The sequence below is a fragment of the Archocentrus centrarchus genome, chromosome 9 (assembly GCF_007364275.1).
Source record: "Archocentrus centrarchus isolate MPI-CPG fArcCen1 chromosome 9, fArcCen1, whole genome shotgun sequence".
Classification (NCBI taxonomy): domain Eukaryota; kingdom Metazoa; phylum Chordata; class Actinopteri; order Cichliformes; family Cichlidae; genus Archocentrus; species Archocentrus centrarchus.
In genome coordinates, this window is record NC_044354.1 from 27,431,171 (window position 1) to 27,449,464 (window position 18,294).

The 18,294-nt window shown below is 38.9% G+C and overlaps 1 protein-coding gene across 1 annotated transcript in view; it reads right to left on the bottom strand.

Annotated features, from left to right (window-relative positions):
• Positions 1-18,294, bottom strand: part of LOC115786213 (zinc finger matrin-type protein 4-like) — a 120,988-nt gene that overhangs the window by 85,471 nt on the left and 17,223 nt on the right. The window contains exon 2 of the mRNA XM_030738269.1: positions 12,449-12,550. Within this exon, the coding sequence (XP_030594129.1) occupies positions 12,449-12,550 (102 nt within the window). The remainder of the gene's footprint in view (positions 1-12,448; positions 12,551-18,294) is intronic.

Genomic DNA, 18,294 nt, shown 5'->3' on the forward strand with positions numbered 1-18,294 from the left:
TCTCCTTCCTCTCTCTGTCTCTCTCTCTCTCTACTCTCTCTCCTCTCTCCTCTCTCTCTCTCTCTCTCTCTGCCTCTTCTCTCTCTCTCTGGTCTCTCTCTCTCTCTTCTCTCTCTATCTCTCTCCTCTCTCTCTCTCTCTCTCTCTCTCTCTGTCTCTCTCTCTCTCTCTCTCTCTCTCTCTCTCTGTCTCTCTCTCTCCTCTCTCTCTCTCTCTCTCTGTCTCTCTCTCTCTCTCTCTCTCTCTCTCTCTCTCTCTCTGTCTCTCTCTCTCTCTCTCTCTGTCTCTCTCTCTCTCTCTCTCTGTCTCTCTCTCTCTCTCTCTCTCTCTCTCTCTCTCTCTCTCTCTCTCTCTCTGTGTCTCTCGCTCTCTCTCTCTCTGTGTTTTTAAGGACGGGCTAACAACTGATCTCACAGGACTATTTCTATTAATAACCACTCCTTCACTCCTCTGTTTCCCAGTGAGACAGGCTCATAATTAAACTGTGTAAACGCTGCTGCATTAGTGTTTTTGCTTACACGGGAAGCTTTGGGCCACTCTTCATTGTGCCAACATGTTTGGAAGCATTTTTAATCTCCTTCTTGTTTGTGTTATAATCACATGGCATGAAGACAGATTCCTGGGGAGCTTACAATTGTCTTTTACTTTTTAATTTAATAACAAAGACTGATAATGAAGCAAAGTAGCTTTACTGTTGATTATGTTTGCCAGTGATCGCACCTCAGGTCGAGTGAAACAGCACTTTTCAGTCTCATTTCACTTCTGCAGATTAGTTTCTGTCAGCACTAGAAATGGCTAATGTTTCCATGCCATTAACTTCCAAAGCCTGGGAAAATGACAGGATATGACAAATGGGTGCAGTGTGCAGATCACTCTTCCAGATGCAGACAAGAGCATCTATAAACTCTGATGGACCTGCTGCAACTATCAGAAGACCTCAACTCTGGGCTAATGATGCATGGGAAGTAATTATGGAGGGATCACAGAAATTAGTTTCTTTCTTTATCTGGCAAACACATAAAACTCACGACAGGCTGCAGTCAGGACCAGGGCTAGACAGAAACTGCTGGTGTATGAGGTGCAAGGAATACATAATTAAAAAGTGATCGCAAGTCTTTGCGATTCCATCTCACACATCTGCATCAAAATCTGTCCGCACACAACCAAAGATAGAAACACTGGCCAAAATATTAATACCTAATAATTACCTCTACTACAAGTGTTTCCAAGAATGCACATCGCCACACATGATAGCAGCTGGTAGCGATCCTTCCTTTACGTCTCTTTAGAGTGAAAGCAACAACTAGTACTCACAATGAGCTACAGTGATTTACTAATCCTCTCCCTCAAAAAATCAATATTTGTAGAGGTCAAACTGAGCAGGCATGGAAAATGCAGATTAGCTCGTCAATAGCTGACACGCTCTCCTATACACCCACATGCTACAGTTTAGTGATAAGACTGTGTTAGTGAAAGGACGTGCAACTGCTCAGGATTTCTAAAATGTTGATTTTAAGCATTCTGGGCTCGTCTTGGACGAAATAAAATAGAAAAACTTGGATAAGTTCTTTATTATGAAGCAAAACTTCAAGTGTGAGAATATATAACAGCAGGACAGCATGGGCAGTATTGTTTGTGGTCTCTCTATGTCTGACTGTGAGCATGTGTGAATCTGTGTCGTGACAAAATGTAGTCCTGGACACCCATGAGTGAGAACAAAGGTGGTTTTGAGTATGCTGGGAAGTATTTAAATAATTTTTGTTTTACATGGTAGCGTCATAACTGTGCAAAATCTAATCAAAAAAGGTCTTATAAATGAGCACTGAGTACAAGGCACCAGGCTCAAGTGTATAAAAGACCAACTGGACATTCCACCACACTCATATTTCTATGGTTGAATGAAACAAAAGTGGATCAGTATGTTTTGTGGAAAAATGCACTGCACACCAAGACCCAAACCTTCTTTCTTACCTGAATGTCTTGCGGTCTATGAGGGAACAATGAATTCAAAATTGCACCAAGAGGCATAAAATCATTACAGAAGCATTTTACATAAAAGCTGTACTACTATACTATACAACATAGTAGCAATACATAAACATTTTGTATGAAGCTTTGGTATTTACAGTACACTGAATCAGGATTTTGACCAACAGTTCGTCTGTCAGCATCATGCAGATGAACAATTTCATGATGGCTCAGAAACAGTGCGAACACAGATTTTCATGTATTGACACACAGGCTGCATGTGCATATTTCTGCTTGTTTGCTTCTACATAGGAACCTATGCTTCGGGTACCCACTGTAATAATTTTATAAAGTGTGCTTTATCCCACATTGTTTGTATTATCAGAAATCTATGAAAAATGTCAATACATTTCATCCAATCAATGAATCAATCAAAATCTTTATTTTGAACATGTAAATAGCATAAGTTAATACACATAAAAATTAAGTTCACATGCAATCAGTGTCTTTTTTGGTTGTTTGAAAAGGAGTAGGAGGAAGCAACTGCTTATTAATTCCTACTCCTAACTTGCTCATCCTTTATATCTCTTCTGATTATACAGTCAGAAATATACATATGTGCATAATATGTACATAATATACATTCCTTTGTTATATTAGCTTTATGAATTAATTTATAAATTACATCTAGCCAGAAGTATTGCTTTTGACAGTATGTCATAATAATCAGGTATATTTTTTATATACAGTACATCCATATAAATATTTAACACACTACCTCGTTCATATAGTGCTTTATAAGTGTTATTTTATATAATTGTTTAAACTGATTCATATTAGTATATGTTTTCAAATTCTCTTCTAAATTATTCTACAAATTCAGGCCACAGACCACTACGCACATGCTCCTCACTGTTGTCCTTACTTTAATTTTTTTTTTTTTTTTTTTTTTAATTTAGCTCTTTCCTCAGCTCAAAACCCCCTTCTCTGTTTTCTGGTAACATATTATTTCTTGCTTTGTACAGTATTTGACCAGTTTTAAACTTTACCAGATCCATAAATTTCAACGTTTGACCTTTAAAAAAGAGTGTTTGTGTGCTCCAGATATCCAACATTATTAGCTATCCTTATTGCTCTTTTTTGTAATGTGCTGTAGTGTGCTTTTGTATGTGATACCCCATATTTCCACACAATAATTTACGTAAGATAAAACCATCGTACATTACAAAATATGCAATGATTTCCAGTTCTTGTTTTTCCTAACATGGCGATGCTCTTTGCTATTTTTGCTTTTACATGACTAATATGAGCAGATTTTATGATCCAGCATTACACCCTTTCTATACATACCTGATCTACCATCAGTTGTACTTGATCATTTAGGCGTTGTTTTCCAAACCACATAATTTTTGTTTTACTCAAATTTAATGACAATTTGTTAATATCAAACCATTGCTTCAATTTAATCATTGTGTTTCCAAAAGCTGGTGTAAACTGTCACCTGAACAAAAGATATGTGTATCATCCGCAAATAGTACAAGTTTCAGTATGCATAATATGAATAGTTTTGGACCTAGCACTGACCCCTAATGAACTCCACAGTTTATATGACGCAGGTTGATTTGTATCCACCTATTTCAATAAATTGCTGCCTGTTTCTTAAATAGCTCTTTGCCCAATTCAGTCCAACCATACCATACCTTTCCAATTTGTTGAATAGTATGTCAATGGTGTCAAAAGCTTTTTTTTTTTAGTCAAAAAATATTCCTACTGCATACTTTTTTTGTCTATAGCACGGGTGCCCAAACTTGCGGCCCGCGGGCCGCTTCTGGCATACAATTTGGCCCTTTAAGTTACTTTTTTGACATTTCGCTTAACCCTCTTAATTGCAGGGGAAGGGGAAATGTCAAAAAAGTAACTTAAAGGACCAAATTCTATATTATTTTTGACATCAATTTGCAGACCAGAAGTGGGGGCGGGACCGGAAGTGGCCCATGGGCCGAGTTTGGGCACCCCTGGTCTATAGAATTAGAGATTTTTTTCAGTTAATTCTAGCAATGCTAAAGATGTTGATCTGTCTGTTCTGAATCCATATTGGCTGTCAGTGAGCAATTTGTGTTTGTCAATGTCAAAGTCATCTAATCTGCAAAAATTTTTTCCAGTATCCACAAAACAACTGAACATCGTGTACTGAACTTAGAAATTCAGGGATTCATAGCTATTTACACTTTGACAACAATATGATTCTCCAGTAATATCTGATACCATAAATGAATGTCTTAAAACAAAAAGATTTAGATTTAATATAATCTTTCAACCAACTGAAAGTAAAGTAGTTTTTTTAAGGATATACACTTACCAGACAAACCAATATGTACTCCTTGGTAGTACCAGATTGGACCCCTTTTACCTTCAAAATTGCCTTAATTCTTTGTCAACAAGTTGCAGGAAACATTCCTCATATATTTTGGCCAATATTGACATGATCGCATCACACAGTTGCTTCAGATTTTTTGGCTGAACATCCATGATATGAATTTCCTGGTCCACCACCTCACCATCACTATGGTGACTGTGGAAGCTACTAGAGTACAAGTAAATTTATTATCATGTTCAAGAAATCAGTTTGAGATGATTTGAGCTTTGCAACATGCTGCATAATTCTGCTGGAAGCAGCCATTAGAAGATGGGCACATTATGGTCATAAAGGGATGGACATAATCAGTAACCACCTCTCTGGTTTAGATAGTTGGTACTAAGGGGCCCAACGTGTGCCAAGAAAATATCTCCCACACTATTACACCACCAACACCAGTGTAAACTGTAGATACAAGGCAGGATGGATCCATGCTTTCATGTTGTTCATGCCAAATTCTGGACCTACCATCTGGATGCCACAGAGTGTATCTACATGCCTGAGCTGTTGCCACATGATTGACTGATTAGTGTTAACAAAGAGTTAAACAGTTGTACCTAATAAAGTGCATATGAACCACTCTTAAAATGAAAGGCTAACTCTGTGGAAAAGTCTTGTTGCACATTCACCCTGAATAACACATGCAGGCTTCACGGTATGAAAATTATAAAAGACATGCAAGTGTTGGAAATCCGGGACAGCCCAGGATGAGACAGCAATGCAGGCATCCCTCTGGGCAGATGATATCGTCTGAGCCAGTCACAGTTATTAGGCCCTGTGGTCTCCTCTAGACATCTAAAGCTTCAGACATATTCAGCAGCCTGACTGGAGTGCTGAATGTGCGAATACAGCAGACAAAACACTAACCACAAAGATGAGACAGTGGCTTACATGCAGGGGATAGAAAGAGGGAGAGACACGTAGGATCAATGTTACATTACAGTAAAATTGTAATATGTGGCCAACAGCCTTTTTTGTGTTCTTGGTAAAATATTTCCAAATTGTCTTCAACAAAAAATAACAAAAACTGAAACTACTTGCCCACAATTGTCATAAAAGTAACCTTTTTGCCTTATGAGCCCCAGGGGATAAATTGGGATTTGGTGAGTGGAGGAATCCTAAGAGCTAAAAAAATTGCATGGAAATATCCATCCATCCATCCATTTTCTGCCACTTATCTGGGTCAGAAGCCTAAGCAGAGAAGCAGACTTCCCTCTCCAGTCACCTCCTCCAGTTCAACCAGGGGAACACTGAGGCATTCCCAGACCAACTGAGAGACATAATCCTTCCAGCATGTCCTGCCAGTATTACATGCCTAGAACACCTCACCCAGGAGGTGCCCAGCAAGCATCCAAGTCAGATGCCTGAACCACCTCAACTGGCTTCTTTCTTCCATGGGCTCACCAGGAGGTGCCATAGAGGTTGGGTGTGATGCGTGTCGAGTAAGGGGAGAGGGCTGGGCAGGCCAATCCCCAGCTGTTGAGGCTGGCTATTGGGACATTTCATGGGAATAACTGTTTTAAATTGATTTATATCGTGAGCTCCAGTGGACTGTTTTTGTTTGTTTCTTTTTTCTTTTTCGTATACAGGCTAGGTGTTCACGTGACTTGTACTGCTGCAGATTTTATGTTTACTGCTTTTGTCAGATTTAGCCAACACATTTCTCAACATGTTATCTTCATTGATTGTTGTCAGGACAAGCAAGACACTCAGTGCTTAACCTGTCAAAATCAATAAAATAACATTAACTAGAACAACACAAAAGTGAAAACTATCTTACTGTAGACCTCAGAGCAACGTTCTGTCCAATAAATGCCCTCATATTGCCGGGGTGTGCTGTAATTTACTGCTCTTTTGTGACCACATTTGGCGTTGTCCGTGCAAGCTAGCATGAATAGCAACCATTTCCTGTATCAGAAGCTGCATTTTTTTTAGTTTGAGCACGCACATTGTGAATATTCTTGTGCTGGCTGATACTGTATTTTCCCTCTATATTGTATATCCTACATTTTTAGTGTCAGTTCAAATAACAGTTATAAGAACATAAAGCAAAGATGTCCAGGCTGAGTGGAGCAAGGTGCAAGAAAGACTTTCAGCACAGGAAAGACAAGCACTGCAAAGTCATAAAATGGATATTAATTTATTATTTTTTTTATTTAAATTGAATCTGGTCTCTTGTTGGCACAGTAAACAGCTGTTCATTAAGATGCTCTGGGATCAGGGTAGGGGAATGGGTGGTTTAATTGTTCTGTTTGCCTTTCTTTAAAAGTCACTACACACCACTATATTAGCTCCATGGGCTATTTTACCATCATGGTTTCTTTTCACCCTCAAGAGATACTAAATAATATCATGAGCTTAAAACATTGAACCTAACCCAACCTAACTTAACACACAGATACCTTATATTTGGTGATGTACTGTAAGGTTACACTGTATATCAGCTGAACTCCTAAACCCTTCTCCTCCTCTCTGCAAGCCAACTGAGAAATTTGCTGTACAGTCAGCAGCACAAACCAAATAGCATAAAATGTTCAAAGGCAAACTCATTTTGCAATGTATCCAAGATAATGAAAACCAATTAGTTAGGACATGAAGTGCAAAAAGAGCACAGCAGTGAACAGAACAACACAAGCAGCCAACAGTGAGCCACTCTAACTTTGAGTGTCCCCTGTGCAGCTGAATACTGCTCTTCTCCAAAGTCCCCAGCAAAATGATCATGTTCTGTGTTGTGAGGAGAATCACATTTTAGTGTAGTGAAAATACAAAATGTGAGGTTGATACAGCTTGCACAGAAAAGTCAAACAGGCTGCAGTCGTTGGATTAGTATAGTGGCATTTTGCAAAAATGACTCTCCAGTGCTGACAAATAGCATTTGACAGGCATTGTCCCTGGATGTGTGCACTGAGATTATTCAGGCTGAAGTGGCTGAAATGCACAGTGCCTTAGATGAAACTGCGCAAAAGGTAGTCTACTGTGGCATGTTTAGTTCATGCTGCAGAAATACACAATTATTACATCTGGTGGTTTTCCAGGACTTCTCTATGACTGGAAAGCTCAAATCCTTGAAACCACATTTTCCTGGATAAGTGGAAGTTCCACATTTGATTCCTATCTAAAGCTGAATTAAATAATTACATAACAATGGAACTCATGTCCATGTCTTTCCCACATATAAACCTACACAGAATTGCTGCAAAACTAATCAGATTAACCTCAATTCCAACCAAGGAGTAGATAATAAAGTGTCCGGTGAGTATATATTATTTGCAATATTTCTGCCATTTGTACAATACAGATTCAAAATACACAAAAGCTTGTGGCTCAGTAGAAAAATATCAATCAATCAATCAATCAATCAATCAATCAATCAATCAATCAATCAATCAATCAATCAATCAATCAATCAATCAATCAATCAATCAATCAATCAATCAATTTATTTGTATAGCACATTAAAACAACAGCCGTTGACCAAAGTGCTTCACAGGGCATAAAACAAATAAAACAACAAATAAAATAATATAAAAAAAAGAATATAAAACAAAAATAAAAACACAATAAAACTATAAACAATGCAATAAACAAAGAAGGACCGTAATAGTAGTGCCAATAGTAATGCTGAGAAGATCTATCTACCAGTCTGAAATGCACATGCAAATAAATAAGTTTTAATAAATAAATATAATAATATAGGATAATAAATATAATGAAGGTGGTGGATTCTGGTATTCCAAAGTCTGCAAAGGAAAAATGAGCTTGAACCATATTTGGAAAAAGCATCTGAAGTTGGACATCCTTAATTAACTTTATGATTAATTCCCTGTTGAAATGAAGGGTCATGATTTAATAATGCACTGAACCAAGGCAAAAATGTACACCTGCTTCATCCAAACTGAGTAATCACTGAACAGTGTGTGGGGCTATTATATAGCACCCTCATGCCCATAACATGTCAATTAATTAAGGAATGACACAAGGGAGGTGATGCATTGCCACATGTCAAATAAAAAGCTACACATTTGATAACAAATATGTGTGACCTCCTTCACTTGCCTGATTAGATTTAATGAATTAAAATATATGTGAACTACATACTGAAAAAATAGAAAGGAGAAGCTGGTGTGGAGGTGGGTTGCAAAGTGACTTGCAGATGAGCGCCAACTGTGGGCAGGCTGAAGCAGCTTATATAACACATCCATATGAGGTTTGCCCATTGGATGTGTAGAAAGATATCAGCTAAGCATTCATGTGCGCTAGACTTTGAGGCCTGCCTGAACTAACTCCAAGCTTGATTAAACTTGTTCATTGAGACTTATTTTAACACATTTTCAATTCCAGGCTTAAAAAAAAAAGATTAATGCTTTCAGATTTATTCTGTTACTGCTGTGCAGTTCCCCCAGTAATTAAAATAAACCTGTGCACTATTGAACTTCTGGTGCTGTGGTGCCCACAGTGATGCACATATGGGCAAAGTGATTTTATAGTCACAATACTAACTGTCTGGTTGCTCTGGTCATTGTGCTGCCACAAAAACAGTGCCTTAGAATACAGAAATATGCAGCTCCTGAAACATACCATACCCAAGCAAGCATCTTGTACAAATCAGATATTTAAAGAACTGTAATATATTTCTTTGAAAACAGTTACTCAACATTAATAGGGAACACACATTAAAAAGTGCTCTACAGCAGTGCTTTGCAAGAGGGCAGCTTGTCAAGAGAGGCTGCAGCGCATGCCCAAATCAGAAAACATGCAGAGAGACAGATGCATAAATTAACACGAGCCACACTCATGTCTTTGAACTAAGAACCAAAGGCCACTCTGATCCACTCTGCAGGGGAGCACTGGCTTTGATGTATTTGAAAAGGAGGTTTTAAAGATCAATTAAAACTCTACTGTCACCCCAAAGACTGATTTAACTTTGGAGTTTAAAAATTCAAAGGGACACTGACTAGATCAGAGATCATCATATTAGTGTGAGTTAGATGACCAGTCTGTCAGAAAGGTTTCATCTGATGGGGGAATATAGAAAAAGTTCTCCATTTGATGAAAAACTCTTTACTACACTCAAGGAAGTTTTAACTATTAATTCTTTTTCAGTTGCTTATTTAATCATTTATTCCTGCCCTGAAAGCCCTTTACATGCCTACTTCCTATTGCCTCTGATCTCTCCCATTTTTTGCAGAGTTGAACGTGAAGTCTGCATAGTTGGAAGCCATGCCATTTGCCTGAAAGCTATGCCCACATTTCCTTACATTGCTGCTCTTGCTAGTGCCTCTAGTACAATATGCCTTAAGACCTACATCCACCCCAGAATCCACCTATAGGGACTTGAGGCCAAGGGATGAAATCATTATTGTCAGTCCAGTCTCCCAGCTGTGTTGAGCTTAGTGATTCCTTTTTTATTTATGTGTTTATTTATTTATTGGGGGGGGGGGGTAGAGTCAGAGCCTTGAGGCCAAAGATCTGGGTGGCTGGAATGACTGTAACAACATAACCCTCTGCATTTATTATTTGTTGCAAAAAGCTTCAAAACCCTCGTGTGCATCCCCCTCAAAAGTAGCCTTTGAAACAGCTCTACTGTACACTTCAGACCTGCATCTTCCATCTATAAAATCTCCTGCCTTCCTTCTTTGTTTCGCAAATGTACTTTTCATTATTAATAACCATTATTCTGATTCACTACAATCATAAGTTCATATTTTTGAATGCAACATGTTATGCAGTTTGAGATGCAAATCAGGGACAGTATATCCAATATGACTGTAAATCTTCAGATGCAGCACTGGAGGAATCGTGATGGACAAATCTACAAAACAAACATTCTTAAATGCAAAACCGCCATCCCTATTCAAAAGTTTACTTTGCACGCCCTTTTTTCCCCCTTAATGTCGTCACCATAACCTAAACATGTCACAATGCATTAGGCCCTAACTGTGCTAAAAGAGAATCCAAATACACTCCATCTCCAGGAGGCAACAGGCCAAGTGCTGTATTCTGCATTCACCACACAATAACAAAATTAATATTTGATTTGGATTGGTACAGCCACTTCCTGTCTCCTACAAGAGCCTGAAGAACACAATAGTTCTCCTGTTACCCATAGACAGTTAAGGCTACTTTAAATAGCACTCCACAGAAGCAGCAGCGCAGTGAGCACTATGCCCTGCAGGAAACAGAGTCTGACTTGTTAAGAGTTGCAAAAGAAAAGTTGACTCAAAGTCAAACAAAGCAAGCTTAGGACAAAGGAAACTTAGGACACTGTTAAGAAAACTTAATAAACATTTATTTCTCATTGTTGAGATTTCACCTCAGCAGCATCAGGCGCAGCAACAGGAAATCAATAACATGCTTAACTGACTCAAGGTCTCAAACTGTTTTCTTCTAGCCTGTCATGGAACAAAAACCATCCAACCTTTGCTAATATTGCCTGGACCGTATTGTTCACATGAGTCACTTGAGCTCCTGTTACTGCAGATGTCCAGCAGCGGCAGGCCAGCAGTCAGACTCACTGGTCTTGAAACTCAATGTGACAGTGAGTGAGAGGCAGCATCTGCAGAGAGATAGAGGTCCACTACCTGATGATGCTCAGGGAGGGAGAAACCAGCAGGGTGTCTTCCTCAAGTTGACTGATTGGGGTCACCAGAATAGTTTTCAGCATGTCAAACTAAATGACAAATACAAGTTTGTTTACATAGATTTGCTGCAGATGCAGATTTATTTATTTAGGTATTAACTTTGTCACATACCCCTTAAAAATATATGGAAAGCATATGGTGGTGGGCAGGCTTTTGTTATGTGCCCTGTTGAAACCCATTTTAATACACAACATAATTTTGAGTATAATTATTTTGTATTATTTCTTCATTTATTGGCATTTGTTCTCTTTCCCTTGGCAATAGTTTCTTTAAAGATATAATGCAGTTTGGGTGAAATGTCAAAGTGAGATCAGAAGTCAAATAGGACATGACATTTGGATACAAGCTAGAATGTGATACTTAGAATCCCCGAATATCAGTAAAAACAAAGACAATAGAATTTTAAGCAGAGTTTTAAAGATTAAAAAAAAAAATGATTGACCTTATTTGACCTTGAAGAAGAAGTCAAAGGTCCAAGGTAAGGTAAGATTTAGAATCACCATATATCATTCCCTATATGCCTGTTTTGTCAGTACAAACAATGGCAATAAAAACAGCATTATTATTATTATTATTATTACTACCTTGAAGGAGAGGTCAGAGGTCAAATATGACATTTTTATATGGTACTTTCGATATACTGACAATACACACCACACTTGTAAGAATCATAGTTTCTAAGATTTAAGGCTTTTTGTCTATGTTTGACCAATAAATCATTAAGTTGACCGTGAAGACCTTGGTGGATGTAAGCCAAATTTTAATGGATTGTTAACATGACCATTGAAAAGCAAATCAGTGCCTCTCACATTAAACAGCCACCAAACAGATTACTAATATTGCACAGCTGTCTTTCAAAGTGTGGTCTTGTTTATAGACAGGGCTCTGTCTGCTATTCCTGTATAAGTATGACTAGTAGATTTTATTATAATCATTATTATGATCATCATTATTATTATTACTGGCTGCTCACACTGCTAGATTAGTTGCTATGTCACACACTGTGTCATGTTGAAATACAAAGTGAGAGATTAAAGCCTAATGCCTCTAAATTTAAAATGCTCTGTAGCTTTTCAGTAATGACTTTTCCTGTTTACTGCAACTGTGCTGTCACAATGAATACAACAGTGATCTCTTGGGTTTAAAATGTTAGGCACTGTGCATGAACACCACTTAAAGCATGAGCTGTGGGGACTCTCAAATTTCCCCTTTAGTTACATCTGTATTTCTAGGTTTGTGTTCAGCTGAGACTAAATGAAAAAAAAAAAATCAACTGGGTGAACTCAGGTGTATGACTGTGTATGCTGCAGGGCTCAGGTGTATAGACTCTCCCAGAGTCTCTGGAGGCAGTGCCTAAACAGGACAAAGCTTGTCATTAGCTCCCAAAAAGTAGTATAGTGTATCAGGGTCATGTGACTCTCACCTCATAATGGGCGACCCGCTGGGACTCGGAGATGAGCTGAGCGCTGCACACTTTGCAGTAGCTGTCTGTGAAAAGCCCTTGGTCCACCTCTGTTGACTTCATCTGGAGAAAGAGAAAAATGCAGTTACTGACTGGAGCTCACTCGCTGGCAGGTGTTTTGTGAGGAGCGAGCACATAGTGCTGATTTAAGCTAGAAATGAAAGCAAAAAAACCCCCCAAAAAAACAGTTTTATTGACAAACTGTAAAAAATGCCCATTTTAGACAGGCTGAGTCAAAAGAAGTTAGAGGAAATCTGCTCTTTTATTTAAACTGCAAGTCTGAATCGCACTGGACCTCTTTGACTAACATTTATCACAAAAATGACACATTATGTCCATAAGATTTATAGAATATTCATGCCATCAACATAGAAAGCCATCTGATTTTCACTGAAACTATCACGCAGCCTCATTTTGTAGGTCTGTCGGGAGCTGTGACAAACCAACCAAGATGTAATGGAGCAAGTAAACAATAAACTCTTCTCATATTTTTGCACAGTCAATCAATATTTTATCAGCTTAGTTACAGATTCTGAGCAGCTATTGCAAGCAATGAGTCAGAAAAAACATACAAAATATTCCACTTAAGACGTAACGCTCAAATGTTATTTGATAATGAATAACAAACAACAGATCAAAGACAAGCACTTCCTGGAAATTCATTAAAGTATCCAAGTGAACTCCGGGCTGTGTGTTGAAGAAAAAAAAAAGAGATTCTAGGTGACATGGCAGCAAAAGCCTCTTATTTTCACAGCTGAGCCCATATTTGGAAGCAGTGAGGCTTAACTCATCCTCATTTACAAAGGCACGTCTTAATTTGGAGCCACAGGACAGAGGAGAATTATCCTGCGGGTATAAAAGCAACTTATCTCAAACTGGTTTCAATATGGTTTCCCAAAAAACAAAGTAAAAACAGCACAATGCAACTCCGAAAGGCTTTTGTTTGCCATAGTTTTAATTCTAATGCAACTGATAATCACCAAATCTTCACAAGCACTGAGCTTTCAGCAAAAGCAGGAAATCCATAACAAGTTTTAATAAGTCCTCCAGAGGAGCATCAAATTTCAAGTTTATTTGTCACACACATACAATCCTAATGCACAGTGAGACGCTCATGTACCTGACCGGCCGTGAAGGTAAGGAGCAAGACATAAACATAAATTCCAACCAGCTGTTTTTTTTTTTGTTTGTTTGTTTTAAATAATAGACAATAGCTAGTAAACATAATTAACTAGCAGTTCAACCGTGGTCTAAGGGGGGTATTGAGTAGCTGAGTGGTGGGTAGGTACTGGGTGGGGTGAGGTATCATTCAGCAGTCTGATGGCTGGAGGGTAAAAGCTCCTCCTCATGCTTTCATGGCAGCCAGCACACAGTGGTAGCTTTTCCCTGATGGCAGCGTGGAGAACTGTCTGCTGTTAGGGTAGCTGGGATCCCCTGCGATGCTCCTGCCTCTGGATCGTTTGATGTATGTGTCCTGCAGATTCGAGAGATTGCACTTGATGGTTCTCTTGGCTGAATGAACTACCCTCCTGAGGGCCAAGCGGTTCTGCCGGCTGCACCTCCCCATCAAGGTGGTGATGTTCTCTATAGTGCTGAGCACCCTTTTCATTAACAGAAATATAACTGTGGGGCTTTAAACTCAAAGTTTTTTTTTCTTTTGCTTTGTTTTTACTCAATTTTAGTTCACCATGCTAAAAAAAAAAAAAAAAAAACCCAAGTGGCTACATTTACTTTCTACTGGTCATAGGTCATAGGTTAACTACTTAGAACACAAAACATTACATTGTTTGATACAGCAAAAGACAAAAGAAGACAGAAATTTGGTGGTCCTTTTTGGTTCTGGTAGGAGGATGGATATTGATAAAAAAAATATATTGATACCAATCTAGACCTGAATCTTCTTTAACATGTTTATTACCCTTTTCATTCCTGATCTGATCAACTATCTGTGTGGAAAAAGATTAGGCCTACTAACGTTTTCAGTGTCAGCGCAACCATTTTAATGTCTGAATATGAACATATTTTAGAAACAGAATAGAAAAAATAATCTTACATGTTCCTCAACAGTGCAATTTCACCACTATCATAAGTTTGATGACATGATTTGTGCTTGTTTTTGCAATGCAACTGATGGACTGAAGCCAGTTTATAACTTTCTTTTAATTGTTAGCATGTTCCCAGGACCTGGCATGACCTTGGCTGTTACTTATAACACAAAGTACTCTGCCTGCGGACTGCTGCCCTTCTGCTCCTTGGCGGCCAAGACGATATGGTCAGACTGAGGGAACGAAGGTGAAACACGTCAGGGGAGGAGGTATCTGCAGATAAACAGCTAGAGAAGAAAAGAAACCTGAATAAATCAGCACCACCGCTCTCCTCCTCAGCCTCGTAATCAGTCGAGAGCAGCGTCACTTCAAGTTCAGATTCTAAAGTACAAACAACATAAATAAGCATCTTTGAGAGCTCTATCAGCCTGTGCCAGTGTTGGACCCACTGACTGTTTTAGCAAGGCTGCACAGATGTGCAAAATGAATAATTAATCATCCCAAATTCTGTTAAGAAACAGAGGCATCAGAGGTAACTTCAGCAGCATCCGGGAAAGAAAACAGCTCTTATCTCAGACTTCATTTTCCACAGCTAGAAGATGGACTCAGTTCTAATTCTGTCATTGTTAAAGTTTGCACGTTCATCTTAGTTTGGGACTGAATGGTCACGGCCCTACAATGTGGAATAAACAGATAGAGAAATAAGTGAATAGTTGTTTACGTTTCTGTTACGTCTCCACAGAGACGAAAAAGCATTCAGCTGGATCTGCTGTTAGGACGTTTTAAGTTTTGTCTGCATATAAGCTCAGAAATGGCAGGAGGTGATTCTACTGTAGAAAGCTCAGCAGTGCATAATAAATTAAACTAAAACAAGGAAATGAGAAGAAATTTTCTTAAAGAGTTCACTGTTTTTAATGATTTTGGTCTTCAGTAAATTAGCTATTATAATACTGTTTTGACCACAAAAAATGAGAATCGGGAAACACGTTGAAGCTAAAACAGCAAAAAGAATGAGCTCTTCAGTTTATCCATGTAAGCGTAAGAGGGACTACTACACATTTAAATATTGTAACACCTTGGATAGGATTTTGTATTCTGTTCTCCTTTCCTCTTAAACTTTTGACCTCTTATGTCTTCTGTTTCCTCTAACATCAGATTGATCTACTTTAAATCAGTATCTCAGACAGATGTACAGTACGCATGCAATTTACATAAGTTCAATTTAGCTTATTTGCCCAATTCTTCCCTCAAAAGGCTGAAAAGCAGACTGCATTTTTAGTGAGACAAATACTTCATTTCCCCAGAGAGCCGGGCAATGCTAGCATGGTGCCAAGTAAATTGCAGAGGTCTTTAGAAACCAAGCATCCCCTTGTGCTGAGTCTGAGCCACAGGATTCAGATTACTTTACTTTACTTTATTACATTTAGCAGACGCCTTTATCCAAAGCGACCAGCAGATTAAATCCTGCTGGTCATATAGTATTCCTTCCTAAAAAATTAACTCACTGAGAAGTGTTTGATGGGCAAAAACAGAAAAAAAACTTCTCTTTTACCTGAGAGCAGCGCTTGTCCCTGAGTGTGTCTGTCACTCAGACACAAGAAAGCAGGGAGCGTCCTGCTGAGTATTAAATACAGCTCTCCAAAGTGCAACAGCTTCTCACTAAATTAACATGTGCCTCTCCTTGGTGTTCAATTCATTAAGCTAATGGATTTTACTGTCAGATACACTGCTATAATTGCAAGAGGTTGACTCTCCTCTAAATGAGAAAAATATTAATTTTTACCCAGCGTAATTGGATAAGGGGTGGCATCGCACTCGTAAACCAACAGGGCGTTCTTTACACAATTCAATCATCAATATCTGATCAGAGCAGCTGTTGTCAACATCATTACAGCCAAGCTCTCACAGCACAGCACCGTGAGCTCATTACGGAAGTTACGTTGCCACTCTCTCCCGTGTTTCTCCTTCACCAGAGAAGTCAGAGGGAACAAAATGGAACACCTTGCACCCATCACAAAATTAGCAGGAAGCCAGCTTGTTTCTCATACCTAGACGATCCTGTTTAATGACTGTCTTTGACTACGACAAACCGTCAGCAAATCAAGAGGCAAGCTGTGCAGAGCTGGAAAACCGAGGCTGGGGACAGAAAAAAGAAAAAGGCTGATGAAACAGAGGGAGGGAAAGAGTTCAGAGATGAAAAGAAGGTCACAGTGGCGAGTGCCCAGCAGATGTTGCAGCTATAAAAGGTCAGTTGTAATTCGTTAGGGAGAGTGTAAAGCTGGGAAGCTGGATGAATGCCCATTCAAATGAGCTGGACTCACACTGGCCTTGGCGGTAGGTGCTCCTTTGGCTAAGGACAGTTCAATTAATAAATTCTGATTATCAGCTAAACGGGCACTGCTGCTGTCACAACATAAAAATTCCAAGTTTGATCCCAGCGTGCCTAATTCTATTTTCTACTCATTGGCTATCGTGTGAACTAATTCAGGATATGTCTTTTTTGGCTGCACTGTGATTGTGTACGAATAGAAGTAAAAGGGTATGATCAGTGGGCCGTGCACAATCCCAGAACAAGTCCAGTTCTCTGCCAGCTTGTTATTAGATCTTAAATTACTTTCTGTAGGACACAGTGGTGCTTCGAGATATATGCTGTTAAGCATACAAACAAGAATGTCAATGTCTATTGAACCTTTTTTTCTTTTGATCAGATGCTGCTGAGAGGTTTGCACTTGTATCAGTACTACATTTTATGCTCAGTACAGTTTTTTTCTTCTCAATCAATGCCAACATATTGGCACCAAATTTTATGGCAGCTCATAGCTGTTGAGATCATCCACTGAAATCCAAAAATGTGGTGGAAATGTGGTCCTGGGTAGTCGGTGGATCCCAAGAGTACCCGGAACTTTTTTTTTTTGTTTTCTGGCAAACATGAATATCTGTAGCAATGACTTTTATGGTAGTTGCTCCATTAATTCTAGAAGTGTGTTACACCCAAATTAAGAGTCAGAAGATCACGCAGATTATTAGCTAATCGTTCACTCAAATTCATTATTAAAATGAATGTATTAAATTCCAGTGAAAGACTAACTGGATCTGTCACCGGACAGAAGTAAGAGAGTGTCCAGAGAAGCCCCAGGTTACCATAGTTTAAAAACATGGGATGTGACTCAATACATCACACAATATTCAACCAGCGTTCAACACCAGCCCTGCTCAATAAAGCAGCATCCCACTGGAGACCAGCTGATAGCAACAACTGGTGTGCGTTCCCTGCAGTGTTGCCTGGTTCAGAATAATATCATAAGTCTTAGACTACACTGCGTAATCATCTCTTAGAACCAAAGCAACATAAATACCAAATGTGTTGTCTCATCTTTAACTAATTGAATTTAGAATTCCACTGTAATCACATGGGGTAATCCTGCACTTCCCACACACAGGCCTCAGATTCCTCCTGTGAGGATCTTTTGTGACTAGCTGCCCCAGATTGTTCCCTCCATCCTTAAACTGTCAGAGAGATGTAACGCAAAGCAGAGCGCTTTAAAACAGAGAGAGGAGGCATTTAAAAAGCTCTAACTGACATCAGCTTTGAACTGTATCACTGTGTGTTTCTAGCTGTTCCGTAGATGTACTAAGGCTCGCCGCATTTGTGGCATACCAAGTACACCAGTGACACACAAAAACAGGGTTTATTTTAGTGCGCAGCAAATTATTATTGTCAGCCACCACAAATATATATTTTTTTTTATCTATCTGTGATGA